The 15,598-nt window shown below is 50.8% G+C and overlaps 1 protein-coding gene across 1 annotated transcript; it reads right to left on the reverse strand.

The window, feature by feature from the left end:
* Window positions 1-3,465: 3,465 nt before the first annotated feature.
* On the reverse strand, window positions 3,466-4,861 carry CLDN3 (claudin 3). The gene has a single exon (XM_070362116.1). The coding sequence runs from the start codon at window positions 4,497-4,499 to the stop codon at window positions 3,840-3,842; it is 660 nt and encodes a 219-aa protein (XP_070218217.1). The 5' UTR covers window positions 4,500-4,861; the 3' UTR covers window positions 3,466-3,839.
* Between the last annotated feature and the right edge of the window lie 10,737 nt (window positions 4,862-15,598).

Raw genomic sequence — 15,598 nt, forward strand, 5'->3', positions numbered from 1 at the left:
ACAATATAGTGTCGTATGTGCTGTGATGGGGTGAAACTAGACCGCATGGGAATCCAGAGGATGGCTGAGCTAATCCTCAACACAGCATACCCATTTTGCAGATGAGGAAGCTGAGGCTCAGAGAGTGAACTGCCCTACTTACCTGGTCAGTTTGGTTCTGACATTTTTTCTTCTTTAAAAAAAATTTTTTTAATTTTATTATTGGAATATAATTGCTTTATAATGTAGTGTTAGTTTCTGCTGTATGACAAAGTGGATCAGCTATATGTATACATATATCCCCTCCCTCTCAAGCCTCCCTCCCACTCCTCCCATCCCACCCTTCTATGTCTTGACTAATTTTCTGCTTCAGGAGATGATACGGATAAAAATGGGGATGGAAAAGACAAGTTAGAGGCGGGCCTCAACCCCTATGTTGAAACGATGGGGAAACTGAGACCCAGGAGGGAAGGGAGTTTCGCAGAAAAGGAGTGGATCCCAGGAAAAGGAGTGGATCCCACCTGACTCCCAGTCCAGTCACGCCAGATGGCTTTCTCTTCTCTAGTGGTCTCAAGATTTCCTGGGACCTCCTCACGTGGGACCCTTCCCAACTTGTGGTTTGCATGCTGCACACTCTAACCTGTTTAGACTGGAAATTCCAGAAAGAATAAGAAGAGGTTGAGTTAGGACAGATCCAGAAGTCAGGCAAGGACGTGTGTGCGTGTTGGGGTGGGAAAGGTACCTCACTCCCCACCAGGGGAGCCCAGCCTTGGGGAGAGACTAGGGAGCTAGGGGAAGATCTGATGGGGTCCGTCTGCCTTCTCTGCCCAGCTCGGGGGTGCTGGGACGGACCATGGGGGGCTGGTTCGGCAGCTGGGAGCCCTTGGGTCCAGGCTTCCCTCTTGAAGCCAGTGGTAAGTGAATAACCTCACTCCTGCCTGCGGGGCCCTCTGGGATGGAGAGCCACCCGGTGCCCTTCGGTTCTGGCTCGGGGCAACCTGACTCCCTGGTGCCCCTGGCCAGAGACCGTGAGGGTTCAGATGTAAATCCCTTGGCTCCTTCTGCCTACACCCCCAAATCCCGTCCAGAGAGGCCCAGAGAGCATGTCTGCTCAGTTCCTCCTGCCCCTCTACTACTAAGCCTCCTTCCTGTCTGACCCTTTCCCCCACAAAGCCCCCTCCCCTTCACTGACCCTCTTCTCTGGGTCCCTTCCCTCTCATTGAGCTCCCTTCCCTCCCTTCCCCCCCAACCTAACCCCCTTCCCTAGAGGCCTCCCCATGAGCCCCTCCCCTCTTGCTAAGTCTATCCCTCTCTGAGCCCAGGTCCACTTCCTCCAGCTCTTCCTGGGATCCGTCTCCATCACCCGCTCCCCACCTTCATATTCACAGCCCTCTCCCTCTTTCCTTTCCCCAGGCCAGAGGAATGGCTCCCAAAGAGGCCTGGGTTGGAGAGAGAGTAATGCCAACCCCAAGCCTTTTCCAGGAATCTCCTAAGAATGAACACTCTAAAGCCAGGGTGCTCTTACTGTTTACAGTAACCTATTTCCTCTTCTTCTGGTAATAAAGCACAGTGACTTGTCAGTTGTTGCTTAATGAGAGGAGAATATTTTGGACCAATGTAAAGCATTCCGGGAGTTGGTGATGGACAGGGAGGCCTGGAGTGCTGTGGTTCATGGGGTCGCAAAGAGTTGGACAGGACTGAGCGACTGAACTGAACTGAACTGAAAGCCTTCTACTGAAAAATCTGCCTGCTCCTGGGGCCTTTTGCTTTCTGCTTTGCTGCAGGTCAAGAAGTTCAAGATACAATAACTTTGAAATAATTGCGAGCCTCCACAATCCCAAATACCTGTCCTGGGATAAATAACTGTCCTTGCTCTTTTGCAAGTTGCTCTCCTGGCCTGGAAGCCGCAAACCTCTAGGACGCATGGCCTACATGGTCTGTTTCTGCTTCTCATCTCCCACCCATCTGTCTGTTCACTGTGTCCGCTGTCAGGCCTCTTGCCAAGGCCACCAGTGACCAGCTCGGTGCTCTGAATTCTCAGGCTTCTTGCCTGACGACTTCCGCAGCCTCCGACACCATTGCCAATGCCCGCCTTCTTGAAACTCTTTTTTTTTCCTCTTTGGTTTCTAGACTGACCTCATCTACTTCCCTGGTTTCGGTTGCCATATGTATTCTAACAACAGCAGGTTTACCACTCCTGAGTTCCAGATCTCTATATATGCCCTGTCTCTTCCTGGACGTCTGTGCCTGGAGGTCCCACAGGCTGGCCAAACTCTGTTCACTCACAGATAAGCCCATCAACTGCCCCCAGCAACCTGGTCCTATTTTGGTAAATGGTACCACCATTCAATCACTGACCTAAGGCAAAAAATTTGGGTTAACCCAGCTATTTCCGCTGTCTCTCCCCACATACCCAAATGGTTCTCCAGCCTGGCTCTGGCTCATCCTGCCTCTTTCACAGCACTCCCTGCCACCCTCCCCATCAGGCCTGGTCCCCCATCCCCCCGTCCCTACTTTATTTCTGGGCTGCATCATCTCACGTGATGACAGCTGCACAGCCTCTAAGATGGTCTCCTGCCTTCATCCCTCTACCTGAGTGCCAGTTCCGCAGGCCAGCTGGAGAGGTTATTCTAGAGCATAAATCTGATCAGGTACCTCCCTTCCATGATTCCGGTAACAATCCAGTACAATCCAGGGTCTGTAATTCTGCACACAAGACTCCCGGTGACTTGGCCTCTCCAGGGCCCAGGGCCCCATCGCCACTTCCTCCCTCACCTTGCTATCTACCCAGCCAGGTGAAATCCCACTTTCCTGGCTCTGGACACTGGGCCCCTTTCCCACTGCCTGAACCTCCTACACCTTCTCTGAGACACAAGTGCTTCCAGCCTTGTTTACCTTAAGCATTAGAGTGTCACCAGAGAGTTCTGAGTATCCCTTCCCCCCACCTACCCTTTCCTTCCCTCAAGAGTTTCAGGGAAAAAAATGAGGCCCCTCTCTCTTCTCTCCTCCTGGGGACACAATTCTACCCAGTTTCCTTTGGCGGTGTGTTTTACCAGAACAATAGATCTTTTTGTTCTCCTTTCCCAAATATGAAATCATAGCATTGAATGTGCTCTTTAACACGCCGCAGGGCGATTCAGGCATTGGGGAGCGCTTTGGAGGGCCGGTGTCTCAGGCGTAAGCCTGGAGAAGGGGGTCCCTGACATCTCCCCACCTCCTCCATGGCCGGAAGTGCACCTGCCCGCCCCTCCGGAGTGGGCCTTCCTTGTCTGAATCCCCAGTGAATAGGCCAAAGGACCAGCTAGCTAGTGAGTACCCAGCTCAGTTTACAACTTATTGAAACTCTCTAAGCTTCATCCCGCAGCCGGAGCGCAGAATTCAGCCAGGGCAAATCCTTGGGGGTCGCACGCGGGGCGGGGGGTTGGGATGGGGAAGTTTTGGAAGTAGGTGGAGGCCTGTCCGCGCTCAGGACAAGGAGGCGCCAGCAACTGCAAAACGAAAGATTTTTATTGAAAAATATCGTGGCCCCTTTTCAAAGCTGCGGTTCCCTGCGCAAAGAGAACTTTGTGGCCACAGTCCGACCGGGCGGGCAAGTAGAGGTGGTCATCCCAGTTCCGCGCACCAGAGGGGCAAGGTTTCAAAGGTTCGTGCCGGCAGGCCCCTGGGCTCCACAATCCCGCTCCCCGGGCCGAGGAGGGCTAGCAGCTGGGGAAGGGGGCGCCGGGCGGGCCCCTCCCAGTCCAGTGAGGGAGCAGACTGGCATCTGGGGGGCGGGGGCTGGACTCCGATGCAAGGCTGCACGCAGGACTGGTGGGCGCGCCAGCTTGGGGGAGTGGTCGGGGCTTCCCGCGGTCGCCCCATCAGACGTAGTCCTTGCGGTCGTAGGCAGTGCCGGTGCTAGTGACGGGCCCGGTGGAGCGCGGCGCCGAGTAGACGATCTTGGTCCGCGCGTAGTTGTCGCGCGGTGGGCAGGAGCAGCAGAGCAGCGCGCCCCCCAGCAGCTGCAGCGCGGACGCCGCCCAGCCCACGTACAGGGCGGCGCCCATCTCGCGCTTCTGAGCCTCGGGCACCAAGGGGTTGTAAAAGTCCCGGATGATGGTGTTGGCCGACCAGGACACCGGCACGAGGGTCAGCAGGGCGGCCAGCAGGAAGAGCACGCCCGCCACGATGGTGATCTTGGCCTTGGCCGTGTCGTCCTGCACGCAGTTGGTGCACTGGGCGCCCACGAGCGCCACGAGGAGCCCGAAGACGGCCAGTAGGATGGCGATGACGATGAGGGCGCGGGCCGCCTGCAGGTCCTGCGGCAGCGCCAGCAGTGAGTCGTACACCTTGCACTGCATCTGGCCGGTGCTCTGCACCACGCAGTTCATCCACAGTCCCTCCCAGGTGATCTGCGCCGTGATGATGCTGCTGCCGATGAAGGCCGTCACGCGCCACATGGGCAGCGCGCAGCACACGATGGTGCACAGCCAGCCCAGCACGGCCAGCGAGGTGCCCGCGATCTCCAGGCCCATGGACATGGCTGCCGCGCCAAAGCCGGCTCTGCCGGGCGGCTCCACGTGCGGGACGACGAGGGTCCGGGGCCGCTGGGGCCTGGGCAGGAGCCGCGGTGCAGCCGATGGACTGACGCCCCGCTTGACGGACGGACGGACGGACGGACACAAGGGCGGCGCGCGCTAACGGCTCCGCTCTCCCGGCTGGCGCAGCGGCTGCGCCTGCACCTGCCCGTGGTTTTGTAGGCGGGCGGCTGCGACTGGGCTGGCCCCTAGGAAGGGGCCGGTTAGTCTTCGATCCCGGCCCAGCGCTCCGGCGGGGGCGGGAGGGGCGGAGCCGCGCTCTCCCAGGCCTGGGGACAGTGACGTGGCCCCTCTTCTCCTTTCACTAAAGCGCCCCGGGAGGAAGCACTTGGCCAGGAGTGGCTCAAGGCGCCAGGGTGCGGGCTGCCGAGAGGGCGGGGCCGAGATCTGAGCCCCAGCCCCTCGCTCCTGCCCACCCCACCCTCGCCCCAGAGCTCGGAAAGGAATTCTCCGGGGGATGGGGTGAAAAGGACAACCTGCTTGACACTCCACCACTCTACCCGCAGCAAGGAGGAGTGGGGAGGGGGGCGCTGCTAGGGGCCGGGGATCCGCGGGGAAGGGGCGGGCAGTGTGGGCGTGGCCAGCCCGCTGTGGGCGTGGCCCAGCTGTTTACCAGAGTGGGCGGCTGTCCCCGGAGCTGCTCACCTGCTCCTGGTCCCCCTGGCCTCTGGGCAGCGCTCCTCCCTGCGCGCGCTCTCGGCCTGATCCAGGCCCCTGGGACTGCCAGTCCTGGTCGTCTGGGCTCAGAAGCGGGGGACAGCCCGCAAAGGCGCCCTGAAGACACCCCTGAGCCAGTGCTGAACTCAGATTCTCTAGCCCCTCCTCAGTTCCCAGGTCTTCACCCTCACGGTGTCCCTGGATCTCTTTCGCTGAGCTGGCCTCGCCTCCTAGAAACACCGCACCCGCACCCTCCTCCCACAGAGCCCGGGTCCTAACCCCGGGGGAGTCAGTACCCACGTTATTGAAACGATGGTGAAAGACCTTTGATCCCGGCAAAGGTGGGAAGTCAGAGACATTATCTCTAAGGGCCTTGCTCCCACACCTGAGCTATCCCTCACCTTGCTCTCTGCCCTACAGAGGTGACCTGGGAGATTCTGTCCCTCACTTCCCCTCTCCTCAGGGCCCCCACCCTTGCCGTGTCCACTACAGGGATCATGTAGAGACCACATGGCCCATTCTTTCCACCTTTCAGCTTTTTGCTCCCAGCCAGGCCTTCCCCTGACCACACTATTTAAAATCACAGCCGGGAATTCCCTGGCTGTCCAGTGGTTAGGGCTCCATGCTTTCACGGCCATGGCCAGGGTTCAACCCCTGGTTAGCACAAGGTAAGGATCCCCCAAGCTAGGATCCCACAAGATTCCCCGAGGGCCATGTGGCCAAAAAAGAAATAGATAAAAATTTAAAATCACAGCTATTCACCCCACAATGTCCTGTCCCCATTTTTATACTTTACATTCCTTTTAGCATTTCACACTGCCTGTTATTTGCTTTCTGCTCTGGTATGTCAGCTCCATTGGGACATGCAGAATGCCCCCAACCAGGCAAGGGTTTCTGCTGGTTTTATTCACTGCCAATGTCTCCAGTGTCTGAAACCATGTTAGGTCCTGAAGACAAAGTTGATGTAGTGACTTTTAAAAAAAATTTTTACTTATTTGGCTGCGTGCACAGAATCTTCTTTTCAGCAGGGTAACTCTTAGCTGGGGCATGAGGACTCTAGTTCCACAACCAGGGATTGAACCCTGGGCCTCCTGCACTGGGAGTACAGAGTGTTAGTCACTGAACCACCAGGAAAGTCCCTGATCTAGTGACTTGAATGGAGGATAAGCATCACTTTCTTGCCTTCCTGCAACCTTGTCTGCCCCGGGGGTGCCCCCTCCTCCTGGCATGAATGCCTGGTAATGGGATATTACCCTGTTACCTGCCTTTGGAATCTAGTCGGAAACTTGGGCACTTTGAGGTGAGAGGAGGGACCTCATGGAATCGGCCCTAGGGGTTTTCCTGCTTTGTCGCATCTCTCAAATTATAGGCTTGCATCCTGTGTCCTCTCTGTGAATGTCCTAGCCCTGGGGTGAGGTAAACAGGGTCAAGGCCCATGGAAACCAGGGTCCTACTTCTTGCAGGAGCAAAGGTCTTGGGCTGGGCCAGCTGGGGCTGGGCTGGGCAGGGCTGGGAGTGCCTGGCCAGAGGGCCCAGCTGGTGCTGGGTGTGGGTTGCCCTGGAGGAAGTTCTTGAAGTCCAGTGAAGTGCTGGTTATTGGGCTGACTTTGAGGCAGAAGAGTGGCCATGGGGGCCTGAGACCAGATGCTTTTGTCTCGAGAGTGGGCTTCCTACTCTTTGTGCTGTGAGCTCTATCTCTTGCTACCTCCGAGGCCAAGGAAAGTCACACCCCCGCTCCTCACCTCAATTTCTTCTTCTGCAAAATGAGGAAACTGATGTCTACATGATCTACCTCACAGCGCTGTGATGAGTACAGAGGCAACGTGAGCATATTGCAAATTAAAAAACAACAAGGGCCGGACAAGCCAGTGTGCAGAGAAACTGTGTGAAGGTGTGGGGTTTAGATGGATGGACCTGAATTGGAGTCCGCCTCCACTCTCACCAGTCCTGTGACCTTGAGCAAGTCTTCTCCCACCTGGAGCCTCAGTTTCTTCATCTGTGAAGAGGGGTTTATTCTGAGTTGCTTGGGTTTGGGGTACAGGCAGGAAGAGGTGCCTTGTTCCTGAGTGAGGTGGACCTACTAGGTTGGGCTGGGAAGAGATGAGGCCAGAAGGACAGAAAGTTTCATGCCCAGGGGCCAAACTTCAGGAACTCTGCAAGTAAGACTTTGGCTCTGGGCAAATAGCTTCAATCAGCTTTTTGCTTAATATCGTCCATGGTCCTTACAACTCAGTAATAAAAAACAAATAGCCCAATTAAAAAAAAAATACAGTCAAAGGATCTGCATAGACATTCAGAATAGACAAGGAAGATATCCAAATAGCCAAGGTGCACGTGAAAAGTTGTCGGACACCAGTAGTCATCAGGGAAACACAAATCAAAACCACAAAGAGATACCACTTCACACCTACAAGGATGGCTAGAATCAAAAACACGATAACAAGTGTCACAGAGACTGTAGAGAAACTACAACTCTCCGACAAAGCTGATGGCATTGTTCAATGCTACAGCTGCTTTTGAGAACAGTCTGGCAATTCCTCAAAAGGCAGAGTCACCACTTGTTGTTTAGTCGCTAAGTCGTGTCCAACTTCTTTGCGACCCCATGGACCGTAATCCGCTAGGCTCCTCTGTCCATGGGATTTCCCAGGCAAGAATACTGGACTGGGTTGCCATTTCCTTCTCCAGGGGATCTTCCCAACCAGGGATCGAACCTGCATCTCTTGCATTGGCAGGCAGATTCTTTACCACTGAGCCATCAGGGAAGCCCCCTGGCAGAGTTATACTGTATGACCCAGCAATTCCATGATTAGATATTTACCCTAATAATGAGAAATGGAAGATACAAAGAGAAATAAAGAACATATCAAGAAGAAATAAAGAGAAATGGAAACATGTGTTTACCAAAGAATTCACACACGGGATTCCCTGGTGGTCCAGTGGTTAAGAATCCGCCTGCCAGTGCAGGGGACATGGGTTTGACCCCTGGTCCAAGAAGATCCCACATGGTGCAGGACAGCTAAGCCTGGGTGCACCACGCTACTGAAACCTGGGTGACTAGAGCTTTGCAACAAGAGAAGCACCTGCAATGGGAGGCCTGTGCACCCCAACAAAGAGTAAGCCCACACCGCTCACCACAACTAGAGAAAGCCCACACACAGCAACGAAGACCCTGTGTAGCCAAAAATAAAATAAATAAATTATAAAAAGCAAAACCAAAAGGACTTGTGCACTAATGTTCAGAACAACATTCCTAACAGCCTCAAAGCAGAAACGTCCTAAATGTCGGTTGGTGAATGAATAAACAAAAAGGAGTATGTCTATACAATGGGATATGATTCAGTCACAGAAAGGAATAAAGTTCTGTTCTGTGGCAAAATGTGGATGAACCTTCAAGACATTATGGTAAGTGTGTTGCAAGGAATGGTGTGTATTATGTGAGTTCATTCATAAAAATGATCCAGAGTAGGAAAATCTATTTGAGATAGAAAGTAGATCCAATGGTGCTGGGGTGGGGCATTGGAGGAAATGGAGATTGATTGCTAATGGGTACAGTGAGAATATCCACTCCAGTATTCTTTTTAGGGTGATGAAAATGTTCTACAATTGATTATGCTGATGGTTGCATAGCTCTGGGAAGATACTAAAAAACCATTAAATAAATTGTGAAATGGTCTATAAATCATATCAACAAAGCTATTAAAATAAAAACCACTATGGTGCTTGGGCTCCAAAATCACTGCAGATGGTGACTGCAGCCATGAAATTAAAAGACACTTGCTCCTTGGAAGAAAAACTATCACCAACCTAGACAGCATATTAAAAAGCAGAGACATTATTTTGCCAACAAAGGTCTGTTTAGTCAAAGCTATAGTTTATTTAAATAGTCATGTATGGATGTGAAAGTTGGACTATAAAGAAAGCTGAGCGCCGAAAAATTGATGGTTTTGAACTGTGGTGTTGGAGAAGACTCTTGAGTTCCTTGGACTGCAAGGAGATCAAACCAGTCAGTCCTAAAGGAAATCAGTCCTGAAACTCCATTGGAAGCTGAAACTCCAATACTTAGGCCACTTTTGGTGAAGAACTGACTCATAGGAAAAGACCCTGATGCTGGGAAAGGTTGAAAGCAGGAGGAGAAGGGGATGACAGAGGACGAGATGGTTGGATGGCATCACCAACTCAATGGACATGAGTTTGAGCAAGCTCCGGGGGTTGGTGATGGACATGGAAGCCTGGCATGCTGCAGTCCATGGGGTTGCAAAGAGTCGGACACAACTGAACAACTGACCTGAACTGAACTGATGGTGCTTGGGGCCCACAATATTTGTTGGTGTGGTGTGTGTGACCCCAGAAGGTGGGAATGAGGATGGGATGAAGCTGTCTTTGTATGGAGAGCTATGACTATGGGTAGTGCGGGAGTGCTGTTGAGAGGAGGGTAAGGCTTGGGGGCTCCAACGCAGTGCTTGTCTCTCCCTTCTGTTCCTGAGCCTCTTGTCCAGAAACAGCACCTTGACCCAGGATGACACTGATGCTCCAAAATCCCTCCAGTTAGTGCCCAGTGACCATTGGAAGGAGAGCACTGAGGCTGTCTTGATCTAGGAGAAATTCTTGTAGGAGGAGGTTGGGCAGGAGTTGGTGGAGAAGACTTTACTTGGTGAAGGTGACCAGGTGTGCTGGAGTGAAGTGTGTGTGTGTGTGTGTGTGACTCCAAGAAGCAAATGCTAGAAAAAGAGGAACTGAAAGAAGAGTTTCCACAGCTAGGAGATTAACCTGTTCCCCCACCCAGTGTCCACCCCCCAGAAGTAGCCATCAGGGCCCCAGGGCCTGCCGCTCCCATACTGTGGCTGTGGCACCCTCCCCATCCCCCACCCCCCCAGCGCACTCAGTCTGGGCTCCTCCTCTGCCCAGTGGGCACTCTGTACTGAATTATACCATTGGCTTTCTTGGTTCTCCAGCTTGCAGATGGCAGACTGTGGGACTTCTTGGCTCCTATAGCTGCCCAAGCCAATTCCTCTAATAAATCCTCTTTTACATATTGTGGCTCAGATGGTAAAGAATATGCCTGCAATGCAGGATACACAGGTTCAATCCTTGTGTCGGGAAGATCCCCTGGAGAAGGAAATAGCCACCCACTCCAGTATTCTTGCCTGGGAAATCCCATGGACAGAGGAGACTGGTGGGCTACAGTCCGTGGAGTCCCAAAAGAGTCGGACGTGACTTAGCAACTAAACAACAATAACAAGTATATTCTATTAGTGAAACTCTACTATTGTGGTAGAATTCTTTAACTGACACAGAGGCACACCTTCTTTTATTGCACTTCACACTACAGTGTGCTTTCTTAAGTTGAAGGTTTGTGGCAACCTGGACTGAACAAGGCTATTGGTGCTGTTTTTCCAACAGTATTTGCTCACTTGGTGTTTCTGTGTCATATTTTGGTGAAATATTTCAAACCTTTTCATTATTATTATGTTATGATGATCTGTAATCAGTGATCTTTGAAGTTACTATTGCAAAAAGATTATGACTTGTGAGGCTCATGAAGGTTAGCCTTTTTAAGCAATGAAGTATTTTTATTTTAAAAAACTTTTTGCCGCACCTCAAGACATGTGGGATCTTAGTTCCCCAACCAGGGATTAAACCTATGCCCCCCGCAGTTGAAGCAGAGTCTTAAGCACTGGGCTGCCAGGGAATTTCCAGCAATGAGGTGTTTTAATTTTTTTAATTTATTTTTTAAATTAAGGTATATACACTGTTTCTTGGGCTTCCCAGGTGGCACTAATGGTAAAGAACTTGGCTGCCAATGCAGGAGACGTAAGAGATGTGGGTTTGATCCCGGGGTCAGGAAGATGCCCTGGAGGAGGGTATGGCAACCCACTCTAGTATTCTTACCTGCAGATCCCATGGACAGAGGAGCTTGGTTACAGTCCATGGAGTCCCAAAGAGTTGGACACGACTGAAGCAACTTAGCAAGCACACACGTTGTTTTTTTAGACATAATGCTATTACACAATTAACGAATACAGTGTAGTGTAAGCATAGGGGCTTCCCAGGAGGCGCCAGTGAAGAATCCATGTGACAGTGCAAGAGATGTAAGAGACTCAGTTTCGAGCCCTGGGTCCGGAAGATCCCCTGGAGGAGGAAATGGCACACCACTCCAGTACTCTTGCCGGGAAAATCTCATGGACAGAGGTCCATGGGGTCGGAAAAAGTCAGACCTGATTGATCATCTGAGCACTATATAGTATAAACGTAACTTTTATAGGTGCCAGGAAACTGAAAAATGTGAGTGACTCACTTTATTGCTGTATTCGCTTTATTGGGGAGTCTGGAACCAAAACTGCAATTTCTCTGAAGGATGCCTATATTTAGACTCTTTACATTTAAGGTAAATATTGCCATGTTAAAGCTTGGTCTAATATGTTCACTGCAGCTTTATTTACATTAGCCAAGATACAGAAACAACCTATGGTATATATATACAATGGAATGTTAGCCATTAAAAAGAACAAAATCTTGCCATTTGAGACAAGATGGTTAGATCTAGAGGGTATTATGCTAAGTTAAATAAGTCAGAGAAAGACAAATACTGTATGATTTCATGTATGTGTGGAATCTAAAAAATGAAACAAGTGAACTCACATAACAGAACAGAAACAGTTATAAATACTGAGAACAAACAGGTGGTGGCAGCGGGGAGGAGGTTGGGGGAAGGAAAGAAATAGGTGAGGAAGATTATGAGGTACAAACTTTCGATTGCAAAAGGGATGAGTCATGCGTGTGAAATGTACAGTGTGAGGAACAGCAGTCAATAACTTTGTAATATCTTTATATGGTGATATATCCTAACTAGACTTATTATAGTAGTCATTTCGCAATGTATAGAACCAGGGTATTGTGTAACAGAAACTAATACAGTATTATAGGTCAATTATATTTAAAAAACAAACTCATAGAAAAGGAGATCAGATTTGTGGTTATCAGGGCAGGAGCCGGCAGGGGGAATTGAAGGAAAGCAGTCGTAGCTCAGCTGGTAAAGAATCTGGCTGCAATGCAAGAGACATGGGTTCGATTCCTGTGTTGGGAAGATCCCTTGGAGAAGGAAAGGGCAGCCCACTCCAGTATCCTTGCCTGGAGAATCCCATGGACAGAGGAGCCTGGCGGGCCCCATCCATGGGGTCACAAGAGTCGGACACGACTAGGCGACTAAACCACCAAACCACCACAGTCAAAAGCACAAATTTCCAGCTTTAAGATAAATTAATACTAGGGATGTAAATTACATAATAAATATAATGAATATTGCTATGTGTTATATATGAAAGTTGTTAAGAGAGTAAATCCTAGGAGTTCTCAACACAAGGAAAAAAATTATTCTCTATGTCTTTAATTTTGTGTCTGTATGAGATGATGGACATTCACTAAACTTACTGTGATAATCATTTCACAATGTATGTAAGTCAAGGTTTTCCTGGTGGCTCAGATGGTAAAGAATTTGCCTGCAATGTGGGAGACCAGGGTTCGATCCCTGGGCAAGGAAGATCCCTTGGAGAAGAAAAGGACAACCCACTCCTTTGGACAGAGGAGCCTGGCGGACTACAATCCATGGGGTCACAAAGAGTCAGACTAGACTGTGTGACTGAGCACACATATACACATATAAGTCAGACCATTATGCTGTACACCTTAAACTTACACAGTGCCAACATCAACCATATCTCAATAAAACTGGGAGAAAAAAACCGAAAAAAAAAAAAAAGCTGCGGCCCTCGCCATGCACCACTAGGAGTTTTAGGGCGGCCAGCTGGATGGTGACCACGACGAGGGCACCAGGTGCCCTTGGGTCCAGAGGTCCCGAGCTGCTCTACCTTCCCTCCACCTTTCAATCTTCTTATGCCTGTTTTATCTATAAAGTCCAGGGGTTTTGGCTGTACTTGGCAGAAGGAATAGGGCCACGTATGTCTATTTCATCTTCTCAAGAGTGAAAGTTCCTGGGACTTCCCTGGTGGTCTAGTGGTTAGGAATCTGCTTTGCAATACAGAGGACATGAGTTCAACCCCTGGTCAGGGGACTAAGATCCCACATGCCTTGGAGCAACTAAACCCATATGCTGCAACTCCTAAGTGTCACAACTAGAGAGTCCATGAGCCACAACTAAAGATCCCGTGTGATGCAATGAAGACCTGATGCAGCCAAATAAATAAATAAATATTTTTAAAAAGGAGTGTAAGTTCCCCAACTGTTGTCTTTTTTTTTTTTTGCCTCACCATACAGGATCTTAGTTCCCTGACCAAGGATCGAACCCATGCCCCCTGCAATGGAAGCGCAGAGTCCTAGTCACTGGACTGCCAGGGAACTTCCCCCCCAACCGATTTTCTTTCACTTGGTTCTCTGTACACTTATTCATTACCTGCTCGGCTCCTGTAACCACTTGAGTTTAAGACCCCTAAGTTGGCCTTTGTAGTTCAGTGTTTTGGCCTTGGGTCTCCTACTGGCGACCAGAATGAGAAAAAGGAAAAGAAAAAGAAACCGCAGGGAAGCTCAGTTGGGATAGGCTGGGGCTGGGGGCACTGCAGGAGAGAGGGCTGGGAGACCCCGGCCCCCAGCCCCTGCATGGTGCTCGTCCTCCCCCTCACTAAGCCTCCCTTCCGGGAACGGAGGGTAAAGGGCTCCGTTGACTTTTAAGTTTATTTAAGCCTTGGGGATCTTATCATATCTGGATCCTAACAGCACAAAGTTAAACAAAGCAGCTTCTGAGGCCCAAGGAAAGAGTGGTTGATTTAAGATAGGGCTCTATCAGAGGTTATTCAACCCTTAGTGCCTCCCGCCTTATCGCTGACAGGGGCCATGATCCCCAGCCAGGGCAGTCCCCTGGCATTCTGTGCTCCGGCTAAGCTCCAGCCCCAAGGGGAGTCTTCTGGGAAAGGAGCTCAAATAACTTTGTCAGTTGATGAGCAGCCCTGTCGGGGCCAGGCAGCCTCTTTATCCGCCAGCCTGCTCAATGCGCTTATAATGACAGCAGCCACTGTGGTAGAGAGGTAGGGGGTGGGAGGACATGCAGGGTTTTCTCTCACCAAGGCTGATCCCAGTGCCCATCGGCTGCAAAGCAACACCGATCCTGAATCCAATATGGTGCCATCCTTCCTTAGGGGCCAGCCAACCCAATGTGACCCCCGTCACTCCAGACCCCTTCTGTGGTGAGGACGTTGGCCATTTGTCCATACACTCATTGATGCTTTCTTGGGATCTGGATTTGTTTTACTTGAGCATCATGCTTCTGCCAGTACCACCATTCTTGAACTTATTCACGCCTCATATGCTGTTCTTGTGAATCTTGCAATATTGCTTCTGACCTAGAAGCTGCCATACAGCAAAAGAAGTACAGGGAGATGTCCCTGCTTTCATCATGATCCCCACCATCTAGAAGCATCTGGCTTTGCAGGATGCAAGGATGAAATGACCCTTTGAAGACAGCTGCGGTCCACCTGGGAAACAAAAGCGTGGGAGGTTGGACTGCCATCTCAAAAATGCCCTTATACGGTGCCTTTTCTCCTGTAGACAGAACATATGTGCATTCGGACTTCCTCCTCTCCTGGTCTGCTAAAGAGGATTCAGTAATTGCACCAAGTTTCCCCTCACCCCTCCCATCTTACTGATTGTAAGGAGAAAGGGTTGCTTGCTGGGAGAAAGGCATTGTAGATACATATAATAAAGGGTTGAGATGGACAGAGGAAGAACAGAACTTTTTAGACTAGGAATGAAAGAAAGGTTTGGGAGGGCAACTTCCGGAAGATCTGCTGAGGACCAACAGAGGGGTGTGGGGTGTGAGAGGAAAGGAAGGTATTTTTCACCTGTATTGTGGTCGACCACATATTTCAATACCTTTGATATCTTTCAAAAGGCAAGGGTGGGGAAGGGAATAGGGAGTGAAAGTGTTAATCACTCAGTCGTGTCCAACTCTTTGAGACCCTGTGGACTGTAGCCCTCCAGGCTCCTCTGTCCATGGGATTCTCCCGGCAAGAATACTGGAGTGGGTAGCCACTCCTTTCTCCAGAGGATCTTCCGGACCCAGGGATAGAACCTGGGTCTCCTGCATTACAGGAGGATTCTTTACTGTCTGAGCCACCAGGGAAGCCCCAGGGGGGAGTGAGTAGGGGGTTCCTATGTACTTCTAGTTCAGGCTGTATAAATGTGACACTGAGCCTAGACTGCTTTAGGATCTAGGATCTCAGTGCTATTTGAGGATCTTGGAACTGAGGGGCAAAAATGGGGGAGGCATCACCCTGAGGTACAACAATGACCACTGTCAAGAGTTTTGTTTCCTGAACTCTGCTGAAGGGAGGATGCTCTCCTGGGGGGTTGCATGATAACAGGCCCACTACAGTGAA

The sequence above is a fragment of the Bos mutus genome, chromosome 25 (genome assembly GCF_027580195.1).
Source record: "Bos mutus isolate GX-2022 chromosome 25, NWIPB_WYAK_1.1, whole genome shotgun sequence".
Lineage (NCBI taxonomy): Eukaryota > Metazoa > Chordata > Mammalia > Artiodactyla > Bovidae > Bos > Bos mutus.

Excerpts from the sequence above, each read along its gene's own strand:
- CLDN3 (XM_070362116.1), bottom strand. The coding sequence starts at position 4,499 with ATGTCCATGGGCCTGGAGATCGCGGGCACCTCGCTGGCCGTGCTGGGC.